General features: G+C 57.3%; 1 protein-coding gene across 1 annotated transcript; it reads left to right on the top strand.

Moving 5' to 3' along the window:
• Positions 1 to 309: 309 nt before the first annotated feature.
• Lrrc27 (leucine rich repeat containing 27) lies at positions 310 to 27,259 on the top strand. The gene is made up of 11 exons (XM_048338006.1): positions 310 to 404; positions 866 to 1,134; positions 3,853 to 3,983; positions 7,068 to 7,126; positions 10,501 to 10,653; positions 12,793 to 13,159; positions 14,943 to 15,074; positions 17,915 to 18,008; positions 22,386 to 22,504; positions 24,461 to 24,587; positions 27,084 to 27,259. The coding sequence occupies exons 2-11, from the start codon at positions 892 to 894 to the stop codon at positions 27,231 to 27,233; spliced, it is 1,575 nt and encodes a 524-aa protein (XP_048193963.1). The 5' UTR covers positions 310 to 404; positions 866 to 891; the 3' UTR covers positions 27,234 to 27,259.
• Positions 27,260 to 27,879: the final 620 nt, after the last annotated feature.

Raw genomic sequence — 27,879 nt, 5'->3', positions numbered from 1 at the left:
GCGAGCGGGCGAGGCGGCCTCTCCCCGCGGCCCGCGCTCTCCGTGCGCCCTCGCTTCCCCGCGCGCCCCGCTCCCGTCCTCGCTCCGCGTCCCCTCGCTGCCCGCGCCCCTCTCTCTCCGCCTCCGTCGCCCCCCACCCCGAAGACCCTGCAAGAGGCCCGAGGGTCCCCTGACCTTTCTCGGAGACCCAGAGGCCAGCGAGCTCGCAGACCGGGGCTGCCCCGGGCCGGGCGTCCTCCTCCCGGAGGCCGCGGGACCGACCGTAAGCCGTCAGCCAGCGCTGCGGTGCGGGTGCTCCCTGCGGCGCGGGGGGCGGGGGGGGGCGGGAGGCCGGGCGTGGACGTGCGCCTCCCCGAACGGACGCCACAGCCCTCGGGTCCTGATGAGCAAAAGCCTGGGAGAGCCGCTGGAGTCAGGATGCCCCCCTCGCAGGGCTCCCCGGGGCCCACGGGGCGCTGGCCACACCTGGCCGGGGCCAGGCTGTTCCGCTGGGCCTCCCCGCAGGGAGCGCCCCGCCGCGGGGATGAGAAACCAACCGGGCCCCCAGCCGTGGTAGGGGAAGCTTAGGCGGTGTTTACCGACTGTAAAATGCTCCTCCAGCCCGTCTCCATCCTTTCCCCCAGAGTTAAAATGTTGGGAACTCCATGATGCAGCCAGCGTGAGGAGTGGAGGATTTCAATCCAAGCCTACTTGGACTCCAGTTTGTTAGCTTATTTCTAACAGATTTCAAAGTCAGGTCCAGAGTGGTGTTTATTAGAAATGATGTCCTGGGGATTCTGTGTTGCCTGTGTAGTGGGTGGGTGGGGGTGGGATTCTGTGTTGCCTGGGGGGGGGGGGGTTGCTATGTCCTCCCTCCTGTGTTTCCAGGTGACTCCTGACCAAGAAGGATGAATGGTGTCTGCTGGTGGGCAACAGATGGAGGAAGGCAGCGCCCACCCTGCAGCCTCCTGGGCTGTGCCTAATATCATGGAGGCCCACGAGAGTCCAGCTAGGACCAAGAGCTTGCCGGCCTCCCCCTACAAAGAGGTTCACAAGGACCCTGAGGAGGTCATCTGTCCTCCCTCTTTGATTTTAGACTTGAGTAGCAGTGGTCTGAGTCATGTGGGAGAGGCCTTGAAAACCCCCAACCTTCAAGTAAGTGGTCAGTGCCCTGAGACGGAAGTGGCCTGGAAAGAGAGCACTGCCCTCCTGTGCCAGGACTCTCTCCTTAGGAGAGATGGGTTGTGGACTGAGACACAGGAAGGCTTCACGGGGTTTCATATGCTGATCATAGCACAGAGCAACTGAGAGGCAACACCAGGCAACAGAGATGGGTACTTGCCATATGTCGCCTTTCCTCTCTGCAGGTTGCCTCTCTACCAGGAAGTCTCAGGCAGAAAACATCCAAGATACTCAGCTGCCCAGATGACCTTTCCTTTTTCCTTTTCTTTTCTGTCCCCCTCCACTTTCTTCCCTTCCCTTCTCTGGCCCTCCCCCTCCTGTCCCTCCCCCCCTTCCTCCTTTCCTTCCTTCCCTGCTTCCTTCCTTCCTGTTTTGAGACAGGGTCTCACTGTATAACCTCAAATGCACAATCCCCCCAGTGCACTCTTGCTATGCCTCTCATGAACAACACCTCCTTCTAGGGATGCATTACTGGCCTCAAGGACTCCTTACCTGTGTTCCTTTCATGCACTTGTATTTTAACAAAGGAGGCTGGCCATCCTTCATGCAGGTAGAGGAAGAAGGAGAGTCCAAGTCCTTCAGGTTTCACACGGAGCTTCATAATTTATACTTCCAAAGGACAGGTATCTATCATAAGAATTTTATCACCACAACCAAAGTCAGTAGGCAAGGCACCATTCAGCGTTGTAGACCACAGGTCATGAGGGGACCACTCTGAGCTGCAGACCAGTAGGCGTTACAAGATAAGCTATGCAGCTGCAGCAGCAATCCCTGGACCCGCAAACAACCCTACCAGACACACAGACTTGGGGACACAGAAAGAACCTTGAATGCTCGCATACTCAGACCCCCAAGTAAAGCCAGAGGAAGCCATTCCACCCTCCAGCCTCAGATGTGAAGCAGTGCCTGCTTTGGCCGGGAAGGAGTGCTGGGTATCTTTCTGGAATTCATTTACCGGCATTCAGAAGGACCAGTGGCTTCATATCTGAGCACTAGAATTAACTCACATGGAGAGGAGAAAAGCAGGTCTGAGAAGCTGAAACATCTCCACTCTAGTAAAGGAACAGGAAGGGTTGTGATGGAGGAGAACACACCCATGTGCGTGGAGACGTGTGTGCCCTTGCATTTCAAGGTATACATGGGTGTGCTTAGGACGTGCGCTCTCCTGCACCTGGAGGTGTACATGACAGGTGTTTGCGTGCACCCGGATATGCCCATGAGCACCTGGAAGCATGTTCCCTGTACCTTAATTGCCACTCTGCTCTCTAGAGACCATACCAGTTGCCAGGAGACAGGAGTGGTGATTTCCAGTCAGAGTTTCTCGGAAGTCTGGAAGTGATTGTGATTTGGAAGACAGGGCCGGCAGTTGAACTGGGATTTAGGAAGCTGTCACAGGAAGTCAGAATGGCTAGCATTCATGGGCACTTCCTGGATCTCTGCTCATTTGGTGCTGCTCTGCAACTTAGGTCCCAGACCCTCACCCTGCAGGTAAGGACGCAGCAGAGAGAGGCTGAAGAACGTGCCGAAGGGCATACAGCTGATCGTTTTTGAAGTCTAAATTAAGCCCAGATGACCTGCTGTCCAGTCAGTGCTCTCTCTATTTCTAGGGCCCGGCTGAATGTGGATACTGGTGCAGATATGTGTGATAATGTGAATAAATATGTGGCATAGCAACAGCATTAACTAAGGCATTTTTAATTACCTTTAAGTTAGCCATGGTATGGCTATGTGTTATAGACACAGTGTTCCCCCATCCAGAAATATTAAGTAGAAAATTTGAGAAAGAAATTATTTATGCTCTAATAGCTTATTACAATCTGTCGTGAGTTTTACTAGTTCTCGTCCATACTGTGCCTCCTGAGTAAGTTGCACACCCTAGGAGGCCCTGGAAGAGCAGTATCTCCCAGGGCTCTGTGGTCCGGGCGCCTGCAGGAGACGGCTCAGGTCTACAGGGCGCGTTTGCTCTGCCCCTCCCTTCTCTTATTTATGACTTAAAACTTCCACTGAGGGCTGGGGACATGGCCTAGTGGCAAGAGTGCTTGCCTCGTACACGTGAGGTCCTGGGTTCGATTCCCCAGCACCACATATACAGAAAATGGCCAGAAGTGGCGCTGTGGCTCAAGTGGCAGAGTGCTAGCCTTGAGCAAAAAGGAGCCAGGAACAGTGCTCAGGCCCTAAGTCCAAGGCCCAGGACTGGCCAAAAAAAAAACAAAAAACAAAAAAACAAACAAAACTTCCACTGAGACGAGCGTCACCCTTTCTGGAATGATTAGTTCCGCGGTGGTTTGATGTGGCTGTTCCTCTTCACTCGTGCCGCAGTGAACGTCTCCAGAGCCTGGGTTCTTGAGTCCTGTCAGCGTAGACTGAATCCCTGGCATTAGTCACACCTGTGCGTGCTCACGGCCAGGGCTGCTGAGAGCTGTGCTTGCTTCCCGCGGCAGGAAGCAGAGGCTTGAGGTGGAGGTGAGGCGCGTGCCTTTGCACGTGTGGCACGGAAGGCCCTCACAGCTCCGAAAGCAGCTTTTTTCCTATCTGGTGTGTGTCTGCTGTGTTAGCTCCTTAAGTGTAAAACTTTTTTTGTGTGATATCTGTAGTCGTGGCTGTTGGCAGGCCTCTGGCAGTGTTCTTGGACATAGCCACTTAAAATGCCGCGGCTAACAGAATGTTCTGGTTCCCCTCTTGTTGTGGAAGCAACTGTACCTGCAGAGGAATGCCCTGTGCGCCATCCCTGGTGACTTCTTCCAGCGGCTGCCCAGCCTGACGTGGCTCGACCTTCGCTTTAACAAGATCAGGGAGATTCCCACTGGCATCGGATCTCATAAGTAAGTGATGGGTGTTTCTTTCTAGATCTTAAGAAGTATGGTTTTAAAATGTTTACGTGCCTGGTCTCTGACAGCTTGGCTTCTCCTCTGCAGTGAATTTTTACTTCAGAAAGAAGCACCAGGTTTTTAGTCAGCCCAGAGGTGTGAAGGCATGCTGTCCCAGGCACACCTAGCAGGAACCACCATGACTACAGTTGGGGCTGTAGGGCTCTAGGAGGAGGGGCAGAAGCCAAACCGCTGTTATGGGCAGTCCACGCAGGTTCTGTGACAGCTGATTCCATTCTGGCTCACTTGTGTAAAGCTACCCATGAGCCAGGTAACTCTGGTGAGCTAAATCCAGCCACCCACATAATTTGAAAATCCTCTTTTTGGAAAGTTGGAAAGGCCCAACATCCCTGCCCCTGAGATTTCGAGGACATCTTGCCCTCCCACCCAAGAACAACACCCTGCCTATCCTTGAAAGCCCAGCCAGTGGCCCGTCCTTGAGCCCCTCCCAGTAGCTGGAGCCTCTTGGAGTCCTCCTCTTTCCCAAGCCCACCCTGCAAGCGCATGTCCTCCTGAGCCAGTGTTTCTTAGCCCTCAGAAGCCACCGTGCAACGGACACTTAGACCCTCCCCTGACATCAGTGCATCTGGGCAGATGGAGGAGCTCATGCCTCGGCCCGTGGGAGAGGGTGGGGACAGCAAAGAAGCCAGTGTGGAGGAGCAGAGCAGGATGATGCAAAGTGAGGCCCAAGGATTGAAATCGGTGTTCTCAACTTGGGCGTTTATTTGGAAAGAGCTGAACGTCGCAGGAAGGCTGGAAGGTAGGGAGGTAGAGTTGGACTTGAGCTCAGACCACTGAACAGAGGTCACTTGCCGTCCCTGCAGGAGGCCAGAGTCAGCTGGGCCTCCAGGCGCTGGAGAGCAGACTGACTCCGATGGATGCGGGGATCAGAGAGGTCTCCAGGGTGATGCTAGGTCTCTGTGATGCTCTGTCCAGCTTGCCACATGACAGTAGCTGGAGCCCCACACAGGGAAGCTCAGAGCCCCTTTCCCTGGGCTCCGGTGCGCTATACTTAACAACATTATAAAAAGTATATATCACCATTCAGAATTGCGAAGGGGCATGGACTCCGGGTCTGCAGGGAAGTGGCTTACTTCTGTGGCTGTTAGTTCTTAGCCGCTGGAATCCCCTCCGTGAGCCCCGGGTACGTGAATGGGTCACAGATGAACCCAAAAAGAAGGGCAGTGTCCTTGGGCACCAGGCGTATTTGCTGCATCCTGCTAGCCAGCTGGGTGTGGGGCAGCCATCCAGGTGGCCCTGCCTCCCAGTCCTCTGAGCCTTCGCTCCTTCACTGGGCCTTTCAACCCACATGCAGTGTCTTCTGGCTGGGAACTGCGTACTCCCTGTCTAAAATTCCTTTAGCCTCAGCATTCAGTTCTGGAGAGTAATTGCTATGAAGAGTAAAAATAAACTAAAGCCTATTCCTGTAAACACCACTTCTTCCTGAAATAAGCACACAGCTCTCAAATCAGTCAGAGCCAGCTGCTTCTTGGTGTTCAAGATGTAATTTGGCTGTGATTTATAACCCATTAGATCAGAATTGGATCAGCTTGCTGAAGATCTGAAACCTATCAATTAAAAACTTTAAGGAATTATGCCTTATTAAAGTCTTAAATGTAAAAAAATACAAAACAATGACGCTATTAATGTTCTCACCTCTCCGTGTCTTGGAGGTGCGATCTTCCTGGCAGAGGAGGCTTTTGAAAGGCGGAGCAAGTTCCTTTGCCTCCTGAGGCCAGTGAGCCCAGGGCAGTGTATAGGTTCCGAGGTAGTTGAGAGCCAGTGACGTGAACTGGCAGTCAGTGGACTTGGCATTGCAGACAGCATTTACTGGATTGACATTCACAAATGTATCATTTAACGTGTATACTGCAAATGGTAGGAAAATCTCCTCCCTAGTTACAATTTAATATTGGTAAATGTTTTGCCATTTCCCCTGCCAAAAAGAAAAGAACACAAGCCCAGCCCCCGGGTTGAGCCCCTCCTTGGCTCTGGCTGTGCAGAAGCCGGGGGCTGCTGTCCTCGGAGCCTAGAGGCCTCGCCCCCCCCCCCCCACACACACGGTGTAGACTCCAACACTGGGCCATTTCTGTGTGAACAAAGATAAATGGCTGAAGTAGCCACGGGGAAAGTCCCCTCCGGGATTTTATTTTTTAAACACACCAAATAGTAAGAAAAAAGTGAGAAATAAATGAATGATCCCACGGTGAGCAGAAGGTGGTGTGAGCTGCCGCAGCCCCGGGGCACTGGGGGGTGCTGTGCACATGCTGTCCCCATGGTCCTGGGCCCAGCAGCCCCGCAGGGCTGCAGTGGCCTGGGAACCGCCAGCCAGCCGTGGGGGTGAGGGGAGCAAAGCCCAGCGACGGCCCCCTCAGTGCTGTGCTGTGTGGCACGGAGCAGCAGCAGGCGGAGCCTACGGATCCGCCCTCCACCACTGCGCCCTGGAGCTGGCAATCACAGGAGGGACCGAGGATCTCTGGGAAATCAAAGAGAAGAGAAACCCATCATTCGTCTCGGGAACAGTCTTAAGAGCTAAATGTGAAAATAAGAAGCAAAGTAGTATAAAGGAGGTGCAGGAGGCAGTTGAATTGGAAATAGGAGGTTGTCTGTCATCAGATGCCCTGCGCAGCAAAACTTGCAAATGCAGTTGAGAGCTGCTTCTCACAGACCACCTTGAAGTCTTAGCATCGCTCCCAGCACATCTTAGGAAACCCCACCCACTGTGAGGTCGGAACAGAGGGTGGGAAGCCCAGCCCCGGGCCTGCACCAGGACCCGCCGGCGGCGATGTCTAGAGACGTTAGCGGTCATCACCGCGGGCAGGGTGCTGCTGGGCCCCCAACATTCGTAACCCCAGGGCAAAGCATCCTCCACAGCCCCGAGATGCACGGTGCGTCTGTGGCGGCCCGCCCACGCCTGCGGCGGGCCCTGCCAAACTACCCAGGAGAGAAAAGACAGAGGTAGAATCTCGTGATAACTTTAGAGATGGAAACTTAATTTTCTGCCTCTCAAATTATTTTTTTTTTGGTCTTGTTTTAAAGGCATTTGAAAACTTTGCTTTTAGAGAGAAACCCTATCAAAATGTTACCTGTGGAGCTGGGTAAGTGTTGAAACAATTCAAGGAGTGACTTTACCATGCTGCCTGGGAGGTTTCTGTGCCTGTGACAGACACGTGACCAGTATTGCAGTACCGGAGGCACGGTAGAGGGCGAGCGGTCACATCTGTTCTCGGGCCCGGGGCGACCTCTGCTCCAGGTACTGTCCGCGTGGAGGAAGCCCGCGTGCACACGAGGGAGGCGTGGTGAGGGCGGCTCTGCACACGCAGTCTGCCTCACCTCAAACCTGTGCTCCCGGCCCTTGGGCCCCTGTGCTTTTGCTGGCGCTCCAAAGCCTTGTCTGAGTTGCTCTTTCAGAGTGTTATAACTTGATCTGGCCCTTGTTCCCCTGGTGCCTTGCTTATGTGGTTTGCCTCTGTGTGTGTGTGTGTGTGTGTGTATGTGCGCACGCGTGCGTGCTTTGTCCACATAACCGTGTAACAGTTTGCTCATTTGTGTGCATTTTTCCTGTTGCCCATGAGGAGGAAGACAATTTTCTGTCTTGCATTTGAATTGTTTCAGAGTTCTGCTCTTTGTTATTTTTGTCTGCTTCACCCAAGTGAAGCTTTTCAAGCTTAATTGAGTTGAAAGCTTAGGTTTTGATTTTAAATTGTTTCTTTCTAATGTGTATTTACAACTACAATACTGCCCTAAACACTGCCTTAGCTATTTTCCTCCTGTTTTGACGTGCAAGTGATTTAATCATACAGATGAAAATGTTTTCGGATACAATTGCCCCACTGGGCTATACACCAGTATGCTGCCTAATTTAAAAAACAAAACTAAGAGACTTCCCAACTATTTTCTGTTGGCAACTTTTACTTTAGTCACCATCTTAACGTTAGACTGGATTTTAGAAAAGCAAAATCCAACTATATATGATCTGCTAGCTGTAAGGTTCGCCAGAATGGAAAACCTCCACGTGGTTCAGGCAGAAAGGAGTTTACTGGGGGAAAAGCAAACTGCCAGCCTGCCCAAGATGGAGGCGTGGGGAGACAGAGGAGAAGGAAGGAGGGAAAGAGAGAGAGAGAGAGAGAGAGAAAAGGAGAGAGAGCAGGGACTGACTGTGTTGAGCTGGACTATATAGGGAAAGGCAGGAGATCTGGCCAGGTGGATTGGACGTGACCTCAGGGAAGGAGGAGGTCACCGCCTCCAGGTGTGCCGGTTACCTAGGTAACGCAGGTCCTGGGCGCAGACTTAACCAGGTGGGGGGCATCTGCATGGAGCCCTCCCGGGGGAGGACCTTGCACTAGCAATGCATTAAACTACAGATAGCCTGACAGGTTGGAAAGGAGTGAATGGAAAACACACTTTATCCACAGAAAGTGTGGCGGGTGGCCGTGGCCGCAGGGTGTGTCTGGTGCTTCCTCAGTGGCTGTCAGCCGCCTCCTGTCCCCCAGGAGGGGCCCGCGCCGCCCTGTCGCTCCGCCGCTGTCGGCACTGTGGATGCGGTCACCGTTTCTGTCCCACGGGCTCTGTGGGGCTCTGTGACCTGGGCGCGTGTTCTGTCATCCGGGCGCAGTCCGTGACGATCCGTCACCAGGCACTGCCCGCACGGTTCTGTTGCTCAGGCACCATCAGTCACTCTGCCTGTCACTGCGGCAGTGTCAGCTCCCTCCTGTCACCCGGCTGCCACCAGGGGGCTTCACTCAGGTACTGTCAGGTGCTCTAGTGTTCTTCTGTCGCCCAGGTGCTGCCGGGGTCATTCTGTCAGTCAGGTGCCTCCGGCAGTGTCCCCTGTCACATGGTCTGTCAGGTCTGTTCTGTCCCTTGGGTGCTGGCGGGGACATCCTGTCACTCAGGTGCTGTGAGGGCTGCCATCACTTAGACGCTGTCAGCATCATTCTGTCTCTAAGGTACTATTCATGGGGAAAAAAAAGATGGGTTTTCTTTCTTTTTTTCTGAATAATTACTTATTTATTGTCAAAGTGATGTACAGAGGGGTTAAAGTTTCATATGTAAGGCAGTGGGTACATTTCTTGTACAATTTGTTACCTCCTCCCTCATTTCCCCCTCCCCCTCCCCTTTTCCCTCTCCCCCCCATGAGTTGTTCAGTTGGTTTACACCAAATGGTTTTGTAAGTATTGCTTTGGGAGTCGTTTGTCTTTTTATCCTTTGTCTCTCGATTTTGATATTCCCTTTCAGTTCCCTAGTTCTAATACCAGTATATACAGTATCCAGGGTACTCAGATGAGATACAGTGATAGTGCGGGGACAACCACAGGAAGGGGATACAAGAGGATCATCAACAAAAAAAGCTAGGGTTTCACATGGCATGTTGAAAGTAATTACAACAGTGATATAACAGTCGTTTCCATAACATGGAGTTCATTTCACTTAGCATCATCTCATGTAGATGGTTTTTGTCTCTATTCCTCAGAGAAGATGGATAACTGTCCTCAAGTTCACAAAGTCTTTTATCCCTCTTGTTTCCATTTGCAAATCCTGCCTAGTAATTGTTGAGAGCACTGTCTTCAGTTTTCATTTATTTAAAAAAACAGTTTCTGTTTTTCTGTGAGGGGTCTTTTTGTTTTGTTTTGTTGCTTTTGGGTTTTTTAAATTTTTTTTGGTGCTTGTGAGACTTGAACTCAAGACCTGGTCACTGTTCCTGAGCTCCTTTTGCTCAAAGCTAATGCTGTACCACTCTGAACAACAGCTCCACTTCCAGTTTTCTGGTGGTTAATTGGAGAGAAGAGTCTCATGCACTTTCCTGCCCAGGCTGACTTTGAACTACAATCCTCAGATCTCAACTTCCTGCGTAGCTGGGGTTACAAGTATGGGCCACTGGTGCCAGCTTGAGGAGCTCTATTTTTTAATTTGGTGCAGACACATTTTTCCTCCACACCTTTAGCCATAGTTGTTATCTACCAAGCTATTTGGTCTCAAGGTAGGTTAACCTTGAGGTAAAGGTGGCTTTAATCTTATCTCAAATTTCTCCCAAATAATTTCCTTTTAATTAGCATTTCATATTTGTTGCCATTTTATTATATTGTCCTCTAATTCTTCAAGCACTTTTTTTCCATCTCTTTGGACGTATTTATAATGAGCATAACGTGGCTCTATTGGTGCGTCCTGAGTTCAGGTCACATGCTGTGCCTTTCCTTTCCTTTGCAGGTCACACCATCTTCAGGTTGCACCTAGACCGTTTAGGTCATATAGCAGCTTTGGGCTGTGAATTTTACCTGAAGGTTTTGCTGTTGTCTAATTTTACTTATTTTTCTGGCTTGATCTTAGCCTGCCCCCACTGCAGTTCTTTAACAGTAAGTCGTCCATGATCTCTTCCTGTCATCTTGAGCTGTGAGGGTCGTTGCCTCCCCCCCACTGTCCGTTCATTCTGCAGAGGAGTGCAGAGCGCCGAAGCCCCTCTCCCCCTCTGCAGGGAACGTGGCTACGCTGAAGGCGCTGAACTTGAGACACTGCCCTCTGGAGTTCCCCCCTCAGCTGATTGTGCAGAAGGGCTTGCTGGCCATCCTGACCTTCCTACGGATCTGTGCCGCAGATAACAGCTCCAGAGACACAGCTCCTCCTCCAGGTCGGTAGACAAAACCAAATGGAGAGCTTTTCGGGATCAGGGTGGGGCTTGACGGTACCATGGAGAGCCCCATGTACTTCCCTGCCGAGCTCACGTGGCAGACACAAGTCCCCAGGGGGCCAGGCCTCCCCGTCATCCCACTCTGTATATGGATGTACAGAGTCTGGGGAAGGAAGAAGCATGGGAGAGCAGGGGAGAGGCGGGGGAGAGCGTGGAGAGCATGGAGAGCATGGAGAGGCGTGGAGAGCATGGAGAGCGTGGAGAGCGTGGAGAGCATGGAGAGCGTGGAGGGCGTGGAGGGCTTGGAGAGCATGGAGAGCGTGGGGAGCGTGGGGAGCGTGGGAGAGCGTGGGGAGCGTGGAGAGCGTGGAGGGGCGTGGGAGAGCGTGGAGAGCGTGGAGGGGCGTGGGAGAGCGTGGAGAGCGTGGAGAGCATGGAGAGGCGTGGGAGAGCGTGGAGAGCATGGAGAGGCGTGGAGAGCATGGAGAGGCGTGGGAGAGCGTGGAGAGCGTGGGGAGCGTGGAGGGCGTGGAGAGCATGGAGAGCGTGGGGAGCGTGGAGAGGCGTGGGGAACGTGGAGGGCGTGGAGGGCATGGGGAGCGTGGAGAGGGTGGAGAGCATGGAGGGCGTGGGGAGCGTGGAGAGGCGGGGGAGAGCGTGGAGAGCGTGGAGGGCATGGGGAGCGTGGGGAGCGTGGAGGGCGTGGAGAGCGTGGAGAGCGTGGAGGGGCGTGGGCGGGGCATGTACCGTGGCATCAGAAGTGTCTGGAAGGTCAGCTGTGACACAGACGGACAGCAGTGTGGAAGGTACCTTTCACCATGAGCAGGGGCGGCGTGGCCTGGGAAGGGCGTCGTTCTGAGGAAGGCCTGAGGATCTAGACCTGTGCCCTGTGAGGTCGGGGCAGGGCCTTCGGACAGCCTCTGGGCTCTTGTCATGTCGTATCAGTGAGGATACAGTGACAGACCCTGAGTTGGAACATTCTGGAAGATACTCTGTACCCTCACAGAAGGAAAATACCTGCAGAGAGGAAACATTAAGTTCAGTTCCCAAATGGAGGAAACATAGGCATAAAAATGGCTTGAGCTGTTTGAATGCAAAGTCCGGAAGGGCAAGAGGACAGTGAGGCACTGTTTGCCCTGCCCCTTGGCTCCCACCTAGCTTGGCATGGGCCCCCACTTGTTCCGGCCCGACCCCTCCTGGCGCGCGGTTCTGTGTCTGCCTGTGTCTGGGCTAAGTGTGTTGTGGGCCTTTGTTCTCTCACTAGTTTGTACAGCTCTGAAGTCTTTAACAGTGAACAAAGCAGACCAAATGCAGTAGCTCACACCTATCATCCCAGCTACTTGAGAAGTAGAGATTGGGGGCTGGGGATATGGCCTAGTGGCAAGAGCGTGCGCCTCCTATACATGAGGCCCTGGGTTCGATTCCCCAGCACCACATATACAGAAAACGGCCAGAAGGGGCGCTGTGGCTCAAGTGGCAGAGTGCTAGCCTTGAGCAAAAAGAAGCCAGGGACAGTGCTCAGGCCCTGAGACTAAGCCCCAGGACTGGCCAAAAAAACCAAGATGGTGGTTTGAGGTCAACCCAGGCAATAGCGAGTCCCCATGTCAACCACGAGCCCTGGGCCTGTGTTCCCAGTTACATAGCAAACATAGGTGAGAAGACTTCATGGACTGCAAAGTGGGAGGCCTCATCTGGAAAACACATGGATCGAGTGGCAGAGCACCTGCCTAGCAAACACCTGAGTTCAAACCCCAGAAACAAAGCATTGCCCACAGGAACGGCAGGCACGGTGGCTACCAACGAGCCAGAAAGAAAGATTCAGAAGACGGGATGGGGGAGACACAGAAATGCCTGTGGATGTGGCCAGACTGCCTCCCAGGTACCTGTAGGAGGTACCCCAAACAGAAGAACTTGTGTGAGGCGCCCAAGCCCTTCAAGTGCTGCGTCCACACCCTGCCTGGGTGTAGGACAGCCTTCTAGGGCCTGGGGGGCCGGGCTGCCTCCCCGCACACCCCGTCCCCCGAGGACTGGGCATGGACAGCGCCCGCCTCGGCACCTGGCTGAAGGACAGGCGTCAGGCTGTTGGGTTGGTCTCGGGTTGGAGTGGCACGCAGGCTAAGATGCTGTTTACTCCACCAGAGGCCTCACCAGCTAAGAAGACGGGCCCGAATGAGCTCCCGGCCCTCGGAGTGGCTCTACCCCCGGAACGCGTGTCTGCTGAAGAGGCCGTCAGTGTGCCCGAGGCTGTGCTAAAGGGAAAGGATAACTTCCTCCCACCTGTTGACAGGCATGACCCGAGCGAGCTCAGAATGTCCACCGACCCCTCAGAGCAGTGGCCCAGCAAGGAGGAAATCCGGCGCTTCTGGAAGCTGAGGCAGGAGATTGTTGAGAACGGGAAAACCAAGCTTCCTGGGAACCAGCTCCTGCCGGTTGAGCTGCCTCCTAATATCAGGGCAGCTTTAAAGAGTAAGGACAAGGACTACCCGCGGCCCAGGGACATGTTCAGGTAGGACTCAGCAGATCTTGGCAAAGCTGTAAGAGGGTTTTGTAATTATCTTAGAGCACAAGGCCAGAGTTCAAGCTGCTCCCGTGGACTCTCCTGCTTGGTTTTAGGATGGCAGAGAACAGCCCAACAGAGGAGACCATTGGGAGAGGCATCTCTTGGGTGGTGTGCGTGCGTGTGTGTAAAGCATGGTATATATAGTGTGTCTGGGGGGATGGGCATGTGAGTGTGTCTGTGTCTCTATAAATACCTCTGGAGAGAGCGAGATCGTAGTCATGTGTGGAGTCTGGCTCGCACACTCTCGGGGAGTGTCATAACTTGCAAGGGGACCACAGCAGTCTCTTGGGAGACAGAAGTCTAGGGGCGGCAGGAGCAGCCGTGCCGATGTCACTGTGTCGCTCTGTGGGAAGGGGGGCGGGGCAGGATGAAGGCAGGTGGAGGGGGTAGGTGGGGGTGGGGGTGGGGCGGGCACGGATGACACTGACTTTTCAGCTCTTGTGTAGATTCAAACATTTCAAACACAAAACACCCTGGATCACCACTGACAGATTATAGCCTAGAGATGACTAGCAGCGCGCCTTCCCGGGGCTTCCAGCAGCCGTGGGGCCTCAGAGGCGCTGGAGCTGCTGGCCTGTCGTCAGGGAGCAACGTTACAAGCCGAGAGTTCAGGAACACTACCACCCACCACCTAGAAAGCCCTCTCCTTCCCCGCTTACTTACCGTGATGGATAGTAATGGCAGCTGACTGGACTCAGCTGCAGTAAGCTCAGTAGCAGAACTTACCCTGTTGTCAGTCTGTCCACGTGTAAGACCCTGGGCTCCAAGGTTGATCTGGGTGGCGTGGACGGCTGGGGCAGCCAGGCCCCTAAGCCTGCGCGTCCAGGCGGGCGCTCTAGCTGGCCCAAGTGCCGCGTCTTGGCAGTGACTTAAGGAGGCCTTTTCCTATGGGCTTGTATTTGGGCAGCAGCCATTCAGTGAGGGTTATTTAGGGTATAGTGTCCCTCCCACCACAGTCTGCCCATCCTCATACAGCTTCCGGAGTTGACACAAATACAGTGGCTTCTGATGGAGACCTGGTCTGTAATCACTGTGCAGTTGACCCGCAAGCCTTGCTGCTTGATTGCTGAGTAATCTGGAACATTGTATTTCATGCACATGAAAATACGTGGTCCTTACAGGGCATCCCTACCATATTCACTTAAGAACACTTTGTGATCTGAGGAGTATTCAGTGAAGAACACTGTGATCTGAGGAGTATTCAGTTAAGAACACTGTGATCTGAGGAGTATTCAGTTAAGAACATTTGGTGATTTCAGAAGGAGTATTCAGTTAACAGTTTGTGAGGCTGGGAATATGGCCTAGTGGCAAGAGTGCTCGCCTCATATACATGAAGCCCTGGGTTCGATTCCTCAGCACCACATATACAGAAAATGGCCGGAAGTGGCGCTGTGGCTCAAGAGGTAGAGTGTTAGTTAGCCTTGAGCAAAAAGAAGCCAGGGACAGTGCTCAGGCCCGGAGTCCACGCCCCAGGACTGGCAACAAAAAACAAGCAAACAACACTTTGTGATTTCAGGAGGAGTATTCAGTGAAGAGCACTTTGAGATCTGAGGAGTATTCAGTTAAGAGCACTTTGTGATTTCAGGAGGAGTATTCAGTGAAGAGCACTCTGTGATTTCAGGAGGAGTATTCAGTGAAGAGCACTCTGTGATTTCAGGAGGAGTATTCAGTGAAGAGCACTCTGTGATTTCAGGAGGAGTATTCAGTGAAGAGCACTTTGTGATTTCAGGAGGAAGACTGCCTCCTTCAAGAGCATCTTCCCTGCCCTTACATCACAGTACCAAATGAGACTTGAGGAGAGTCGCATGGCCGCGCTCAGGGAGATCCAGGAGAAGCAGGCTCTGGCGGAGCAGCGGCGAAGGTGCGTGTACACGGGGGTGAGGCCGTAGGAGCGGCTTCCGCGCTCGCTCCATTCGGTTACCAGGCCGTGGTCTGCTTGCTCATCTGGAAGCTGTGGTGTGTGCTTCTCAGTGTTGTGTGTGTACTCAGTGTGTGTGCTGCTCAGTTGTGTGTACTCGGTGGTGTGTGTGTACTTGGTGGTGTGTGCTGCTCAGTTGTGTGTACTCAGTGGTGTGTGTACTCAGTGGTGTGTGTGTACTTGGTGGTGTGTGTGTACTCGGTAGTGTGTGCTGCTCAGTTGTGTGTACTCGGTGGTGTGTGTGTACTTGGTGGTGTGTGCTGCTCAGTTGTGTGTACTCAGTGGTGTGTGTGTACTTGGTAGTGTGTGCTGCTCAGTGGTGTGTACTCAGTAGTATGTTCTGCTCAGTGGTGTGTACTCAGTGGTGTGTGTGTACTCGCTGGTGTGTACTTGGTGGTGTGTACTCAGTGGTCTGTGTGTACTTGCTGGTGTGTACTCAGTGGCGTGTACTCGGTGGTGTGTACTCAGTGGCGTATGTGTACTCAGTGGCGTGTACTCGGTGGTGTATGTGTACTCAGTGGTGTGTACGTGTACTCAGTGGTGTGTGTGTGTACTCGGTGGTGTGTACTCAGTGGTGTATGTGTACTCAGTGGTGTGTACTCAGTGGTGTATGTGTACTCAGTGGTGTATGTGTACTCGGTGGTGTGTACTCAGTGGCGTGTACTCGGTGGTGTATGTGTACTCAGTGGTGTGTACGTGTACTCAGTGGTGTGTGTGTGTACTCAGTGGTGTGTACTCAGTGGCGTATGTGTACTCAGTGGTGTGTGTGTGTACTCGGTGGTGTGTACTCAGTGGTGTATGTGTACTCGGTGGTGTGTACTCAGTGGCGTGTACTCGGTGGCGTGTGCTGCCCGGTGGTCCACAGCTCCCCGGAACGCCTGGGCTCTTGCTTTCCAGGTCTGAAGCTGCCCCTCTGGGCACCGCACGGGCACCCGTCCATGTGGTCACACAGCCGTTCTTTGCCTTCTTATTTCCCGCTCCTCCCTCACCCCTTCCTCCTCACCTGCCCACCACTTGGCCTGCCCTCCACTCGTGAAGAGTGCTATGTGGAAGGAGCATGGGCGCGGTGCCTTTCCCCTGCCGTGGCTCACCACACCAACTCCCGCCCTGTCCGTGGTTCGCGGTGGCCAGCGTGTTGGGAGGCTGCTCCGGCCCCATCCGCAGTGTCTGCCGTGCCCACCCCTGAGCCGTGCGGGCTGCGCGCTTCACCCGCGCTGAGCCCCGGGGTGCTGGCCAACAGTGTGCTGGTGTCCCTCACCTCGCGAGGCGCTCAGGCGGGCGTGGGGCCCAGCGGGGACCGGGAGGGGGCGGGGCAGGGCGAACTCGGTGCCTCTGGTCCCTCTGCAAGCTTCCTTGGGCTGGCCAGTCCCACACACTGCTGACTCCAGCTTTTCTCCTGGCTCGGGTAGATAGCCCTTTCGGGATGGGCCGCAGATCTGGGGTGGCCCTGCATGCCACGGCCTCCCCGCCCTGGACTTCCTGCCTCTACCCTCCGGAGGTCTGGCTGTGAGTGGCGCCTTCTCAAGGGTCTGTGGGAGGGCAGGTCTGTTTCTCGGGGACCTGAGGAGGACACGTGGCTTGTGAAGCGGCCTCCGTCGGGGGCCGGCTGACTCTGAGCCGGACATACCTGTGGCTGTGGGTCCTTCTTTAATAACAGGTTGAAGGGAGTACTGTGAGTACAAAGAGCAGGAAAGACTCAGCCCTCGGCCCTGAGGTCTCGTCTGTGCCTCCTTGCCGGCGGCTCGGGAAGCCTGCTACGTGCTGCTTCAGACTTGGGGCACGGCCCCCCGGGGCTGCTTCTGGCCACCAGGCTGGGAGCGTCATCCTCTCACCTCCCAAGGGGCGGGCAGGTCCGTCCTGCCCCGTGGACAGAGAGGTGGCAGACACGGTGCGTGGGAGCGCGCGCGTCGGGGAGGCAAGGGGCAGCAGTGCACCGGAGCTGGGGTCCCAGGCCCAGCCAGGCACCTGGGCGAGGTGCCGCCTCGCTCTGCGCCCGCCTGGTGGAGTTGGAGAGAGCCCTGTCAGGTGTGAGGGCCCCCGGGAAGCCGGCTCCCGGAGGGCAGAGCCCTGCGCCTGGATGGAGAGCGCTCCGCAGGTGCGCCACAGGCCAAAGGTGGCTGAGTCCGGGGCGGAGCCGGAACACCTGCCTGGACGAGCCTGGGGCCGAGGGGAAAACAGGAAGAGGCTTATCTGAGGACAGGAGGGGGGCGCCAGCCACCGGATGGCACCTCAGGAGCTGTCCCCATAGGCAGGGGCCCCTGAGGCCACGGTGGAGATGAGCAAGGTCTCATCCCATCCCTAGCCACGCTGGGCAATTCAGCTCTGGATCAGTCAGCTCCCCACAGGCCCTGCAGCACCCACAGCCAAAGGGAGAGACCCACAGGAGGCTTGTGAGGAATCAGGGACCCCGCTCGGGGTTCTGTACAGAGAGAGGCATCAGCTTGCGCGTGACAGTCTTTCCGGCCTTCAGTGCCTGTGCCCTGGCTGACATCCACCACAGCCCCCGGCTCTGGGCGCTGGCCAGAGGGGCCCTGCTGTCCTGGCCAGGCGTAGCTGCTGCTGGCAGCACATTCAGATACGCAGAGGGTCTTGGCTTGGAATCTGCAGCTCCCAACTCTTGCCTAAAATGTGTGGGAGGATCTCAGAGGAAGGCGTGCACACCCTGCTCAGTGCTGCCCTTCAGGAGATGGGCAGACAGGAGAAAAGCTACCTGTGAAGCCAAGATCAACTTCGCTTGAAGCTGTGCACAGCTTGGGACTTAATGTGATCGCTGTTTCCTCTAGGGATAGAAAAGCCCTGCAGGAGTGGCGAGAGCAGGCCCAAATGAAGAGGAAGAAGAAGCCTCCCAGCATCCTCTTGCCTCTGCAGAAGAACACGGTACGCTGTCCAGATGGGCCCTGCTGCCCCCTTCTGAGTGAGGACGCAGATGTGGGGCAGGACTTACTGTCATTCCGTGGCCTGGGTCATCCCTCCAGGGCCCAGGAGGCTAGCTGTCGCTCCCACACCGGCCGCTGCCCGCGCACAGACCCTGGCTGATGGGGCTGGCTGGACGTTCTGGCCTTGGAGCCTGGCTCTTCGCTTGCCGACCTGTAGGCACTGCCTGAGAAACGGGGTCCTCCAAAAAGGAGGGGAGGAGGGGTCGAAGGGAGAGGATCAAACACTCCTGAGGCCTAGCAGTGTTCCCAGTCGTGTCCTGGCGTTCCGAACCCGCCTCCCAAGGTCCGGGGTGGCCTTGGAAGCCAGGCGCGTGGTGTCCGGGCCCCGGCCCGGCCCCGGGAGGTCAGCGCAGCGCCGCGGCCCAGGGCAGTCCTGGAACAGCACCCCTTTCCCCTCAGCCATTGGTGGGTCTCGTCCCAGTGGGGCGCAGTGGTGAGCACGCTTGTGGGAGCTGGCTCTTTCTCCAGGCAGGGTCCAGCCCCCTTCGTCCTTGGTCACGAGTGGGCAGGGTGTCTTTTAATGGGTCGCGGACATATCTTCAATACTCATTCCTTAGGATAAAGGATGTCTGGGGGGGGCGGGGGCTGGGGCCCCTCAGCTAGGGAAGGTCCCCGGGGCTTGACCTTGATCTTGGCCTTCGCCCCCGATGGCGGTCCCATGGTGGGCTGCGGCTCAGGTGACCTCGCACAGGTTGAGACTTCCCTTTAAACGTTTTGTACCAAGCTGATTTTAGACTTAGAGAAAGTTGCGGGAGCAGCGTGGGGCGTCGCCTAGGCTCCTCACCCAGCTTCTCCGGGGGACGTCTTAGGTGGGCATGGCGTGGTGCTGGGCGGCACCGGTGGTGGTACGCCGCGAGGACGCAGCTGGACGCTGTCCCTCCCTGGCCCCCGGCTCAGTCCCCTGGGGCACAGAGTCCTGGCGTCGTTCCCCCCCTTATGACCCGGCACCTCTGAGTCGCCCTGACTGGCTATTTTGTGGAATGTCTCTGATTGGATTTGTTGGACTGAGGTTGTGCGTTTGAGCAGAGTTTTCCTAACCCCATCCGAGGTGAGGTGCGTCCCCCCGGAGGCTTCGCTGACCGTTCCTGGGGGACTGATCCAGGCTGAGGCAGAGGCTGGAGACTTTGGCTTACCCACCTCTGTCCAGCGGGAGCCTGTCCTCCTCGGGGGGCCCTGGTGAGGGACAGATGTCCTGTCAGGACTCTGCCACTGGGTTCTTTTACCATTTACCATTCCCTGAACTGTCTTTGTTCATCCAACCTAAACGATGATTTATTAGCTCTAGAAAGAGGAAAAGAGCAACACAATGGAACCTTTTGCCTTCTGGAATGTCCTAGCAGAGTGGCAGTGTTACAGGGTGGGTGTACTCAGGTTCGGCGCTGCGGAGGCCCCTCCCCCCGCCTGGCAGCGTGGGTCTTGCTCATGGCCAGCAAAGACCACGATGACTCTGCCACCCTGGAGTGAGGGAAACGAGCAAGAAGATGGTTGCAAAAGTAAAAACCTGGCACGGCAGGGTGCTGGTGGCTCCTACCTGTCATCCTAGCCGCTCGGGGGGCCGAGGCCTGAAGATGGCCGTCCAAAGCCGGCCCAGGCAGAAAAGTCCCCACGAGACTCCAGTGAACCACCAGGAAACTGGAAGTCGGGCCGTGGCTCAACGCGGCAGAGTGAAAGCACTGGGGCGCGCGGTGCCTTGTGTGAGCGAGTGGCTGCCCGAGGGAGGCTGAAGTGAGCAGGGGGGCGGCGTGTGTGCCCAGGGAAGTGGGAAGTCAAGGCTTTGGCAGCCGGCAGCTCCCTGGAAAGTCTCCCCGAGTGTGCCTGCTCTTTGAGCACTTTGGAGAACCGTTTTACAGAGATAAAGGCCGCTAGGTCATACATATTTATGAAGAAGGATGTGGATTTGTGTGTTTCAGAACTGTTTGCAGAGGCAGGTACACAGGAATAAAACTGGGATTCACACGTCTACAGTAGCGACTCAGTTACCGCAGCCCCGGGGGCGGGAGAGCACCCGGCTCCTGCCGGCTCCTGCAGTTGGGCACGGGGACACCAGAGGGCGCCAGGGCCCTGGGCCCGGCCTGGCGGCTGCACGGGTCACAACCGCTGCCGCCAGGGCTGCACGGTCACCGCCAGCTCCGCGGCCTGGCTCTGGGTGTGCCCACCCGCCCCGCGTCTGCCCTCCACACCGTGCACCCGCTGCCGGGCCCCGGCTGCCCCAAAGCCCTGGCCGGGCAGGACGCCGAGGAGGGGCCTGGGAGCCACGGCCCTCTCCCGCAGACCCCGTGGTTCTCCTCTCCACGTGGCCCCGGAACCGGCAGCGTGTCGGGCGTTCCCACGGGAGTGGAGGGCTCGGCGCGGGGCCGGCGCCGCGCCCCCCGCGTTCCCCGGTCACGCGCCGTGCTCCGCATTCTCACCCGAGCGCTGGGTGGTCCCTCTCGGCGTTTTCTAGCAACGGCAGAGCGCGTCTTCTTGGGCCTCTTCCCAAATACGTTTTTAATATTTAAGCCACCTCCCCGTCTGAGCTTGATCCCGCCGGGTGCTGCTCTTTGTGGGAGTCCCCTCTAGCGAGCCCGCAGTCGGCAGGCATTGAATCCTGACGTGCTCCGGGCCTGCACAGCAGATGGGTGGCTCTAGGAAAGGGGTGCAGTGCTCTGTCACCAGACGCGGTCCTGGCACCGGCAATCCGCCCAGAGGGGAGATGGCACAGCCCTTCCAGACCACAGACGGAAGGAGCCCCAGCAAGCGCTCCCTGCCTCTCCACGTCCCGGTCCTGCCACAAGCTCCGCGTCAAAGAGGCGTCGAGTCTGCGGTCCCCTCCAAGCAAACAGGCAGGCACACGCTTACGCACCACAGACCAAAAGCTCCCAAGGTCAAGGCAGAGCTGGTTCCCAAGCTCTGTGGGCAGCAGGAGCCACATGCGTCTCCCCCACCCCCCCCTTGCCTAGCACCTCACTTCCGGGCGGCCCCTCACCGTGGTGTAACAGCCCTGAAGCTGCGGGAACAGGCAGGGACCCGGTGTCCAGTACCACAGACAACCCCCGCAGGAAGCTGAACGGCCAGTGTTCTGCAGAGTGCCCGAGGGCACCAAGGGACGGGCAGGATGTGTTCAGGAGTGGACGGTGCAGAGCAAGGAGCAACCAGAGGACAGCAAGTCCGGGAGCGGTGCAGAGCAGGACTGCAGGGCCAGGCTGACCCGGCACGGGAGCACTCAGGGATGGGAGTGGAGGTGCTCCAGATGCGGCAGTGGTCAGGAGACGGTCAGAACCAGGAGTCCAGCAGTCTGCCCAGGCGTAGCCTGTGTTGGCAGGCAGGGCAGGGCTAGTGAGCAGGGAAGCCGAGTCCCACACTGACCCCAGGTGGGTGAGGAAGTCAAACCAGGCAGGCATGTCAGGTAGCCAGAGGTCGGGAGACATCCAGCTGTGAGGAAGCTGAGCATCTCGCCGGCCACGCTCGCCCTGCAGCTCGTGGGGACTTTGTCTACCTGCAGACCCGTCAGTTTCCGCGGCTGTGCCCCCCAGGATGCCCCCACGCCCAGTGAGATCAGGCGTGAGGAGGGCCGTTACAGAAGCTCTGTAGAAGGGAAAAGAGACCTCCGTGAGGAGCCCTGGCCACAGCGGGAGGCCATGGCCGTGCTTGGAGCTGCCTTGCCCTGTACTGGCCCCAGCTCTGGGCCCGGGGATGGGAGGGCTGCTCTCACCCTGACAGTGTTCCCCCGGGCGGTGGGCACTGTCTGCTGTCCCTCCGACTACAAGGGTCTGCAGGGGAGCCACAGTGCTGTACTTCCAGGGTTCGCGCCAAGGGTCCCTGGCCAGTGATCTTTGTATGGTCTTTGTATGAAGGCTCTCCAAGTACAAAGCTTCTCCTTTCTGTCTCACCTGTTTATATCCTCTGTTCACTTGAAAATTCATGATCTGAAATGATGGCCACGACTGTGTAAGAGGCTTGGGGACCATTTTCAGTCATGCATATTTTGTCAGTTGTATGATTGAGTTTTGGGGTATCTTGAGCCAGGAGCAACAACCTCAAGGCCGTGTGTGTGTGTGTGTGTGTGTGTGTGCGCGCGCGCGTGTGTGTGTGTGCCTCACTGCGCTTTCCTCCGCCCCAGCATGAACCGTTAGGCAGCCTCTGAGAAACGCACAAGTCAGGTCTGTGGTGAGAGTGACCCCTCGCCAAGGCCTAGGGTGGGGACACACGTGTAAATGTAAGGAGTGGCCCCTCTGGGCCGCCATTGGTCAGCCTTCAGGTTGAGAACCGGCTGATGAACCTGGTGTAGGCACTCAGGCTAAAACCTTCCCTCGGAAGACATCTTGTTGCATTTTCTTAGGTGGCACCCAAGATCCCATTCACCACAAATCTTGTAAACCAGGGGCAAGTTCCAACAAACCCACTTGAGAGGGTGAAACAGAGGAAGGAGAGACCAGTGCAAGAGAGAACAGATGCAAGGTTGGTGAGCGTGCTGTGGGCCGGGGCTCCAGAGCGCAGCCTCGCTGCTGGCCGGGAGCGCCATGAGCACCAGCAAAGGTCCCTTGTGCTGGTGGAAGGGCAAGCCTGGGAGACGGGATCCCCGCCCTGGAGGGGCCTGGGAGACGGGATCCCCGCGCCGGAGGGGCCTGGGAGACGGGATCCCCGCGCTGGAGGGGCCTGGGAGACGGGATCCCCGCCCTGGAGGGGCCTGGGAGACAGGATCCCCAGGCCTGGGAGACGGGATCCCCGCCCCGGAGGGCCCTGGGAGACGGGATCCCCGCCCCGGAGGGCCCTGGGAGACGGGACCCCCGGGCCTGGGACCCCCCCACCCTGGAGAGGCCTGGGAGTCGAGGCCCCCACCTTGGGATGATCACTGGGTCTTGGAAGGCGGCCTGGCCCCTCTGCAGGGTGCCCTACCTTGCCCAGCTCCTGTGTGCCCACAGCTCTGACCCCAGTCCTTAGCCCCGGTCCTCTTGGACCTGATCTCAGGACTCTGTGTCCAGCTTTCCCATATTGGGTGTTGGAGCCTTCCAAGCCATGCGACCTCATCCACAAGAGCATGCAGACGCTCGAGGACTTGGGGCCCTGGCAGTGTTGGCTAGGTTGCTAGACACGTAGGGATGTTATGCTGGGAAGTTAACTAGCCTATTGGAGCTTAGGAGAGCAGGAGGTACATTGGAGAAGCAGGGTGCCAGCCGGTGGTTGGCAGGTGGGGGATGGGGGAGCCCCGAGCCGACCTCAGGACTGCATAGGTAGAGCCGTTGGGTCGCAGAGGACACAGGTGAGGTCAGCTAGTGGGGAGGTGGGCGGGGCCGCTGGTCAGCTCAGATTCCACGGCCTGCCCTTGAAGGCATGCTATTTACAAAGAATGGCAGCCCAGAGCTCCAAGTCCCACCCAGACAGAACACTTTGCAACCTCTGTCTCATGGTTTTATTTTTTTTTTCAAATTTTTATTATCAAACTGATGTACAGAGAGGTTACAGTTTCATACGTTAGGCATTGGATACATTTCTTGTACTGTTTGTTACCTTGTCCCTCATGCCCCCCTCCCTCCCCCCTCTGCCCCTCCCCCCCAGGTGTTCAGTTCACTTACATCAAACAGTTTTGCAAGTATTGCTTTTGTAGTTATTTCTCTTTTTTACCCTGTGTCTCTCAAATTTGGTATTCCCTTTGAATTTCCTACTTCCAATACCAGTAAACACGGTTTCCAATATACTCAGATAAGATTACAGAGACAGTGTAGGTACAACCATAGGAAGGTGATACAAGAACATCATCAATAATAGAAACTACACATACACATAGGACGTTGAAAGTAGTTACAACTGTGATATAACAATTGTTTCCATAACATTTGAAAGTAGTTACAACTGTGATATAACAATTGTTTCCATAACATGGAGTTCATTTCACTTAGCATCATCTTATGTGTTCATAAGGGTATAGCTATTGGGCCTTGTGATGCTCTGCTATGACTTGCCTAAACCTGTACTAATTATTCCCAATAAGGGAGGCCATAGAGTCCATGTTTCTTTGGGTCTGGCTCACTTCACTTAGTATAACTTTTTCCAAGTCCTTCCATTTCCTTACCACCCAGACAGAACACTTTGCAATCTCCGTCTCATGGTTTTCTGTGGCTCTGTTTAATGATGTGGCAACACTTGTTCCCATGCACGCATGTTTTTCACATGTTTTTCACGTGTCACCATGTAGCATCCTCTGCGCTGTCTCAAGTGGGTTTAGGGCTCTCAGTAGAGTGTGGTCCCGGGAAGGGAAGGGAGAGGAAGTGCCGCCTGGGGCGAGGGCAGCCCGGAAGCCCCACCCACCACGGCCAGTATGCGGCCTGCGGAGGAGGACTCCCTTTGTCCTTGGCTGGGACGGGGACAGCTGGACTCGATCCCCTGCCCCAGCATCGGGCCTCCCTGTGTCCTCAGTGCCTCCCGGTTGGCGGATCTGGAGGAGAGGATTCGGCAGCACATAAAGCAGCTGCAGGCGCACAGGAGGCTGCAAGGCACCGACCTGCTGCAGGAGGTGAGGACAGCCATCCAGGACCTGGAGACCGTGAGTGTCCACCTCGTTCGGGAACCCGTTCCCCTCACAAACGCCCTCTGCCACGGGGCCACGCGCACCGGGCCCTCGGTGCAGATGTCCCCGAGTCCCTGCCGGTCAGATAGGAAGATGTCCTAGCCACATGAGGCCCGCAGTTGTGCCAGCAGCCCTGGAGACGGGGACGGGATGGGGACAGGATGGGGCAGGTCCCCTCCATGCACCTGCGGGGTCCTTCCCGGAGGTTTCCCAGCCACCAGACGAGGCCAGGACCCAGGCCTGGCCCTGGGGCTGCTGTGGCGCAGTGGGCTTGGCTGTGGCATTGTGCCTCTGCCCCTGTAGCCGTGTCGGCTGAAGCGACGGTGAGGTGCAATCTAACCGTCTTCCCTGCCGCCGGCCGGCAGCGGTCAGCATGGGGCGAGGAGAGGCCTTTCTGACGGCCATGACCAGCCCCAGCCGCAGTCGAAGGAAGCGGAGACCGTCCAAGAATGACTCTCAGCTGCCCCGCCACGTCGCCTTTCCATGCTCTCCCAGGACAGCCAAGGCCCTGGGGTGGGCGGCTCCTCGCCAGCACGCCTGCCCCGAGGGGGCCGCTGCAAGCAGGGCTCCTGGCGCTGGGTAGAGGGCCCTGGGCCCTGGCTTCAGAGCCCCCCGTGGCTGCATATCTGCCATGTCCAATAATCAGCTGACAGGATGGACCCTCCCGGGGCAACACAATCCATCCATCCCGGACCTTGGTTCACCGTCACTCCACCAGGAAGACGAGAGGAGCACAACCCGCACGCACGCCTTGCGCCCCGGAGCTTTCTTTCCCTCGGTTCCTTCCTTTAGGGTCCTGAGTTTCAGCGGGGCACAGGAAACCCAGCCACGTTCCCTAGCCACCTGTACAGGCGGAGCAGGCGGGACCATGTTCTGAGCGACGGGATGAGGTCAGAAGAGGAGCTCAGACCTCTCGAGCCGTGTCTTCTCTCTCTCCCAGCTGGAATGCACACAGGATAGCCAGAGCTGGGGCAGTCACCTCAGACGCTGAGGTTCCGGCCGGAGATGGGGGGGCTGGGTGATGGCCTGCGGGGGAGCCGGTGTCTCCACCACGGGGCTCTGCTCTCCCCGGGAAACCTCCGCCACAGCTCTGGTGCTGTGACCCCGCAGCCTGCTGGCCGCACCCAGCCAGTGGTGCTGGGCTAGGGGAAAGCCTTGCACTGAGGGCCTGCGGAGAGAAAATCACCCCACGGGACCCAAACACAGGAAGGCAAGCTAGGAGTCCTGGGTTGAACACTGAAAGTCTGGTGGGTCGAGTTGGCCACAGGTGTCAGCCCCACCGCTGGCCTCTCCGTGGCATCGACCTGGCTAGGGGCTGCCCCCCACCCCACAGGCGTCACCAGAGTGGGGACAGTGGCCGCAAGCCTGTGTCCCGAGCTCCGAGGAAGGGGATGGACGCACGAGCCCCCCTCCTGTCCCCCTCCCCCGCCCAGCCGCCTCTCACAGATGGTAGGGGTCCCTGCTGGGTGACCAGAGGGCCACTGTGCCCTTACGGGGGCCGAGTTGGTCTCGAGCCTCATCCTGCTAGAACAGGGAGCCACCAGGAAGCGCACCCGGGCCCAGTGGAGACCCCAGGGAAGGCCACTGCCGCAGACCACCACAAGGGGTGGTGAAGGCCACCTGCTCACGTACCCCAGAGGAACGCGCAGTGGCAAGACTGTAAAACTTACAACGAACAGAGAAAGGGGAAAATAGAGGCAAGACTTAAGAAAGAAAAATCCTAGAGGATCGACCCAGGAGGCCCCACACAGCCCAGCGAGTGTGGCAGAGACACTGGAGCGTGAGAAGGCGTTTCGCACGCCTCGCCAGAGCCGGCGGCCGCCCACCGCCACCAGGACTGCGCAGAGCCAAGGCCGGATCAGAAGAGCTCCTCCCCCACAGCCTTTCCGTGGGGGCCGCCGGAGAATCCGCCCGGCTGTGGAGGGGAGCCCTGGGCCGCTCGGGGACCAGAGCAGCGGGAGGCGTGTGCTGCGCAGGAGACGCGAGTGACAGGAACACAGGAAAAGGAAGACTTCTGAACGGAGGCGGCGGCAGCGGTTCCTTCTACCGAGGAAACCCACGTCCGTGAGGCAAAACAGTGCACGAGTATTGGCCGGACCACCAGCCGAGCGCGTACCCTGGGATAAGGGTGAAGTGCCGGTGGGGAAGGACCGGATGCCCACCGTGCCCCCAGGAGACGGAGGGCTGAGAGGCAGTGGCAAGCCGCAGGCGGCACTGGGTTTAGGGCCCCGCTTGGCACCCAGCCACCGGGTGGCGTGGAGTTGGCGGGACTCCGTTCACACTGCCTGCCGCCTGCACGCACCGTCCGCGTGGGGCTTGTCGGGGACACTGAGGGAGCCCCCAGGCGGACGTCCTGGGGCAGAGGGACAGCACGAGGACTGGCCGGGGCAGCCTGCCCAGTCCCCTCACCGAGACGCGTCCCTCGGGGCCCCGTGCTGTGCCTGGGCCCAACCCTCCCCTCCTTCCCCCCAGGCCAAGAAGCTGCAGGCGGAAGTGATGAAGCTGAAGCTGGAGTCGACCTCGAACAAGGGGCACCCGCTGTCGGCGGCGCTCAGCGGAAGCCGCTCGCGTCACTCACCAGAACCGCAACCCCAAAATGTATTTTTTGACGGGAAGTCGTAAGCCACAGGGGGTCCCGGCAGGGAGCATGCAGAGGGAGCCCCCCGCCCCCGCGGCCCGCGGCGGGGCGAGGCGACGGCTGGGCGGCCCCAGGCCCCGATCGAGGCCGCGGCGGCTCAGCCACATTAAACGAGAGTACCGTGACCCCGCCACGTCCTCGTCACTGCCACACCCAGGGTTGCCCGCACCTCCAGCCCTCCCAGCCCTGACCACACGCGGGCCGGCCGGTGGTCTCATTAACTCTGCGTTCCCCGGGGGGGGGGGGGGGGGGGGCGGGGCGGGGGGAGGGTGACTGGCCTGCTCCTCATCAGACCAGCCGCCAGGTAATGGGCCGCCTCTGGATCCGGCATCCTCTTGGCGTATGGGGAGTGCACAGGCGGTAGCTTTGGGGTGCCGGGGTGGGTGCTTCTCCTGGCTTCTGCTCCGGCGCCACAGTTCTTCCCGCCTCCGCGGTGAGAGAGAACCCCCTCCGATTGGCACGCCTCCTCCCTCTTCTGTCCCAACACCAGGGCAAAGGCTGCGCTCCTGGGGCTGGGGCTAGGTGATGGTCCCGGCCGGGCTAGCCTAGCGAGGTCCAGAGTGGTTGGTACAGTCAGGCCCCGCGGCCGGCACTCGTCCTTGTCGCTGCTTGGGAGGCAGAAATTGGAGG

This window comes from Perognathus longimembris, chromosome 2, assembly GCF_023159225.1.
Source record: "Perognathus longimembris pacificus isolate PPM17 chromosome 2, ASM2315922v1, whole genome shotgun sequence".
Lineage (NCBI taxonomy): Eukaryota > Metazoa > Chordata > Mammalia > Rodentia > Heteromyidae > Perognathus > Perognathus longimembris.
This window is presented reverse-complemented; position numbering and strand designations above follow the sequence as displayed.

What these genes read in the sequence shown, in the direction of transcription:
- Lrrc27 (XM_048338006.1), top strand. Translation starts at nt 892, where the DNA reads ATGGTGTCTGCTGGTGGGCAACAGATGGAGGAAGGCAGCGCCCACCCT. An exon ending in ACTGGCATCGGATCTCATAA is followed by an intron (nt 3,984 to 7,067) that starts GTAAGTGATGGG and finishes CTTGTTTTAAAG; the next exon opens with GCATTTGAAAACTTTGCTTT. An exon ending in CCATCCAGGACCTGGAGACC is followed by an intron (nt 24,588 to 27,083) that starts GTGAGTGTCCAC and finishes CCTTCCCCCCAG; the next exon opens with GCCAAGAAGCTGCAGGCGGA.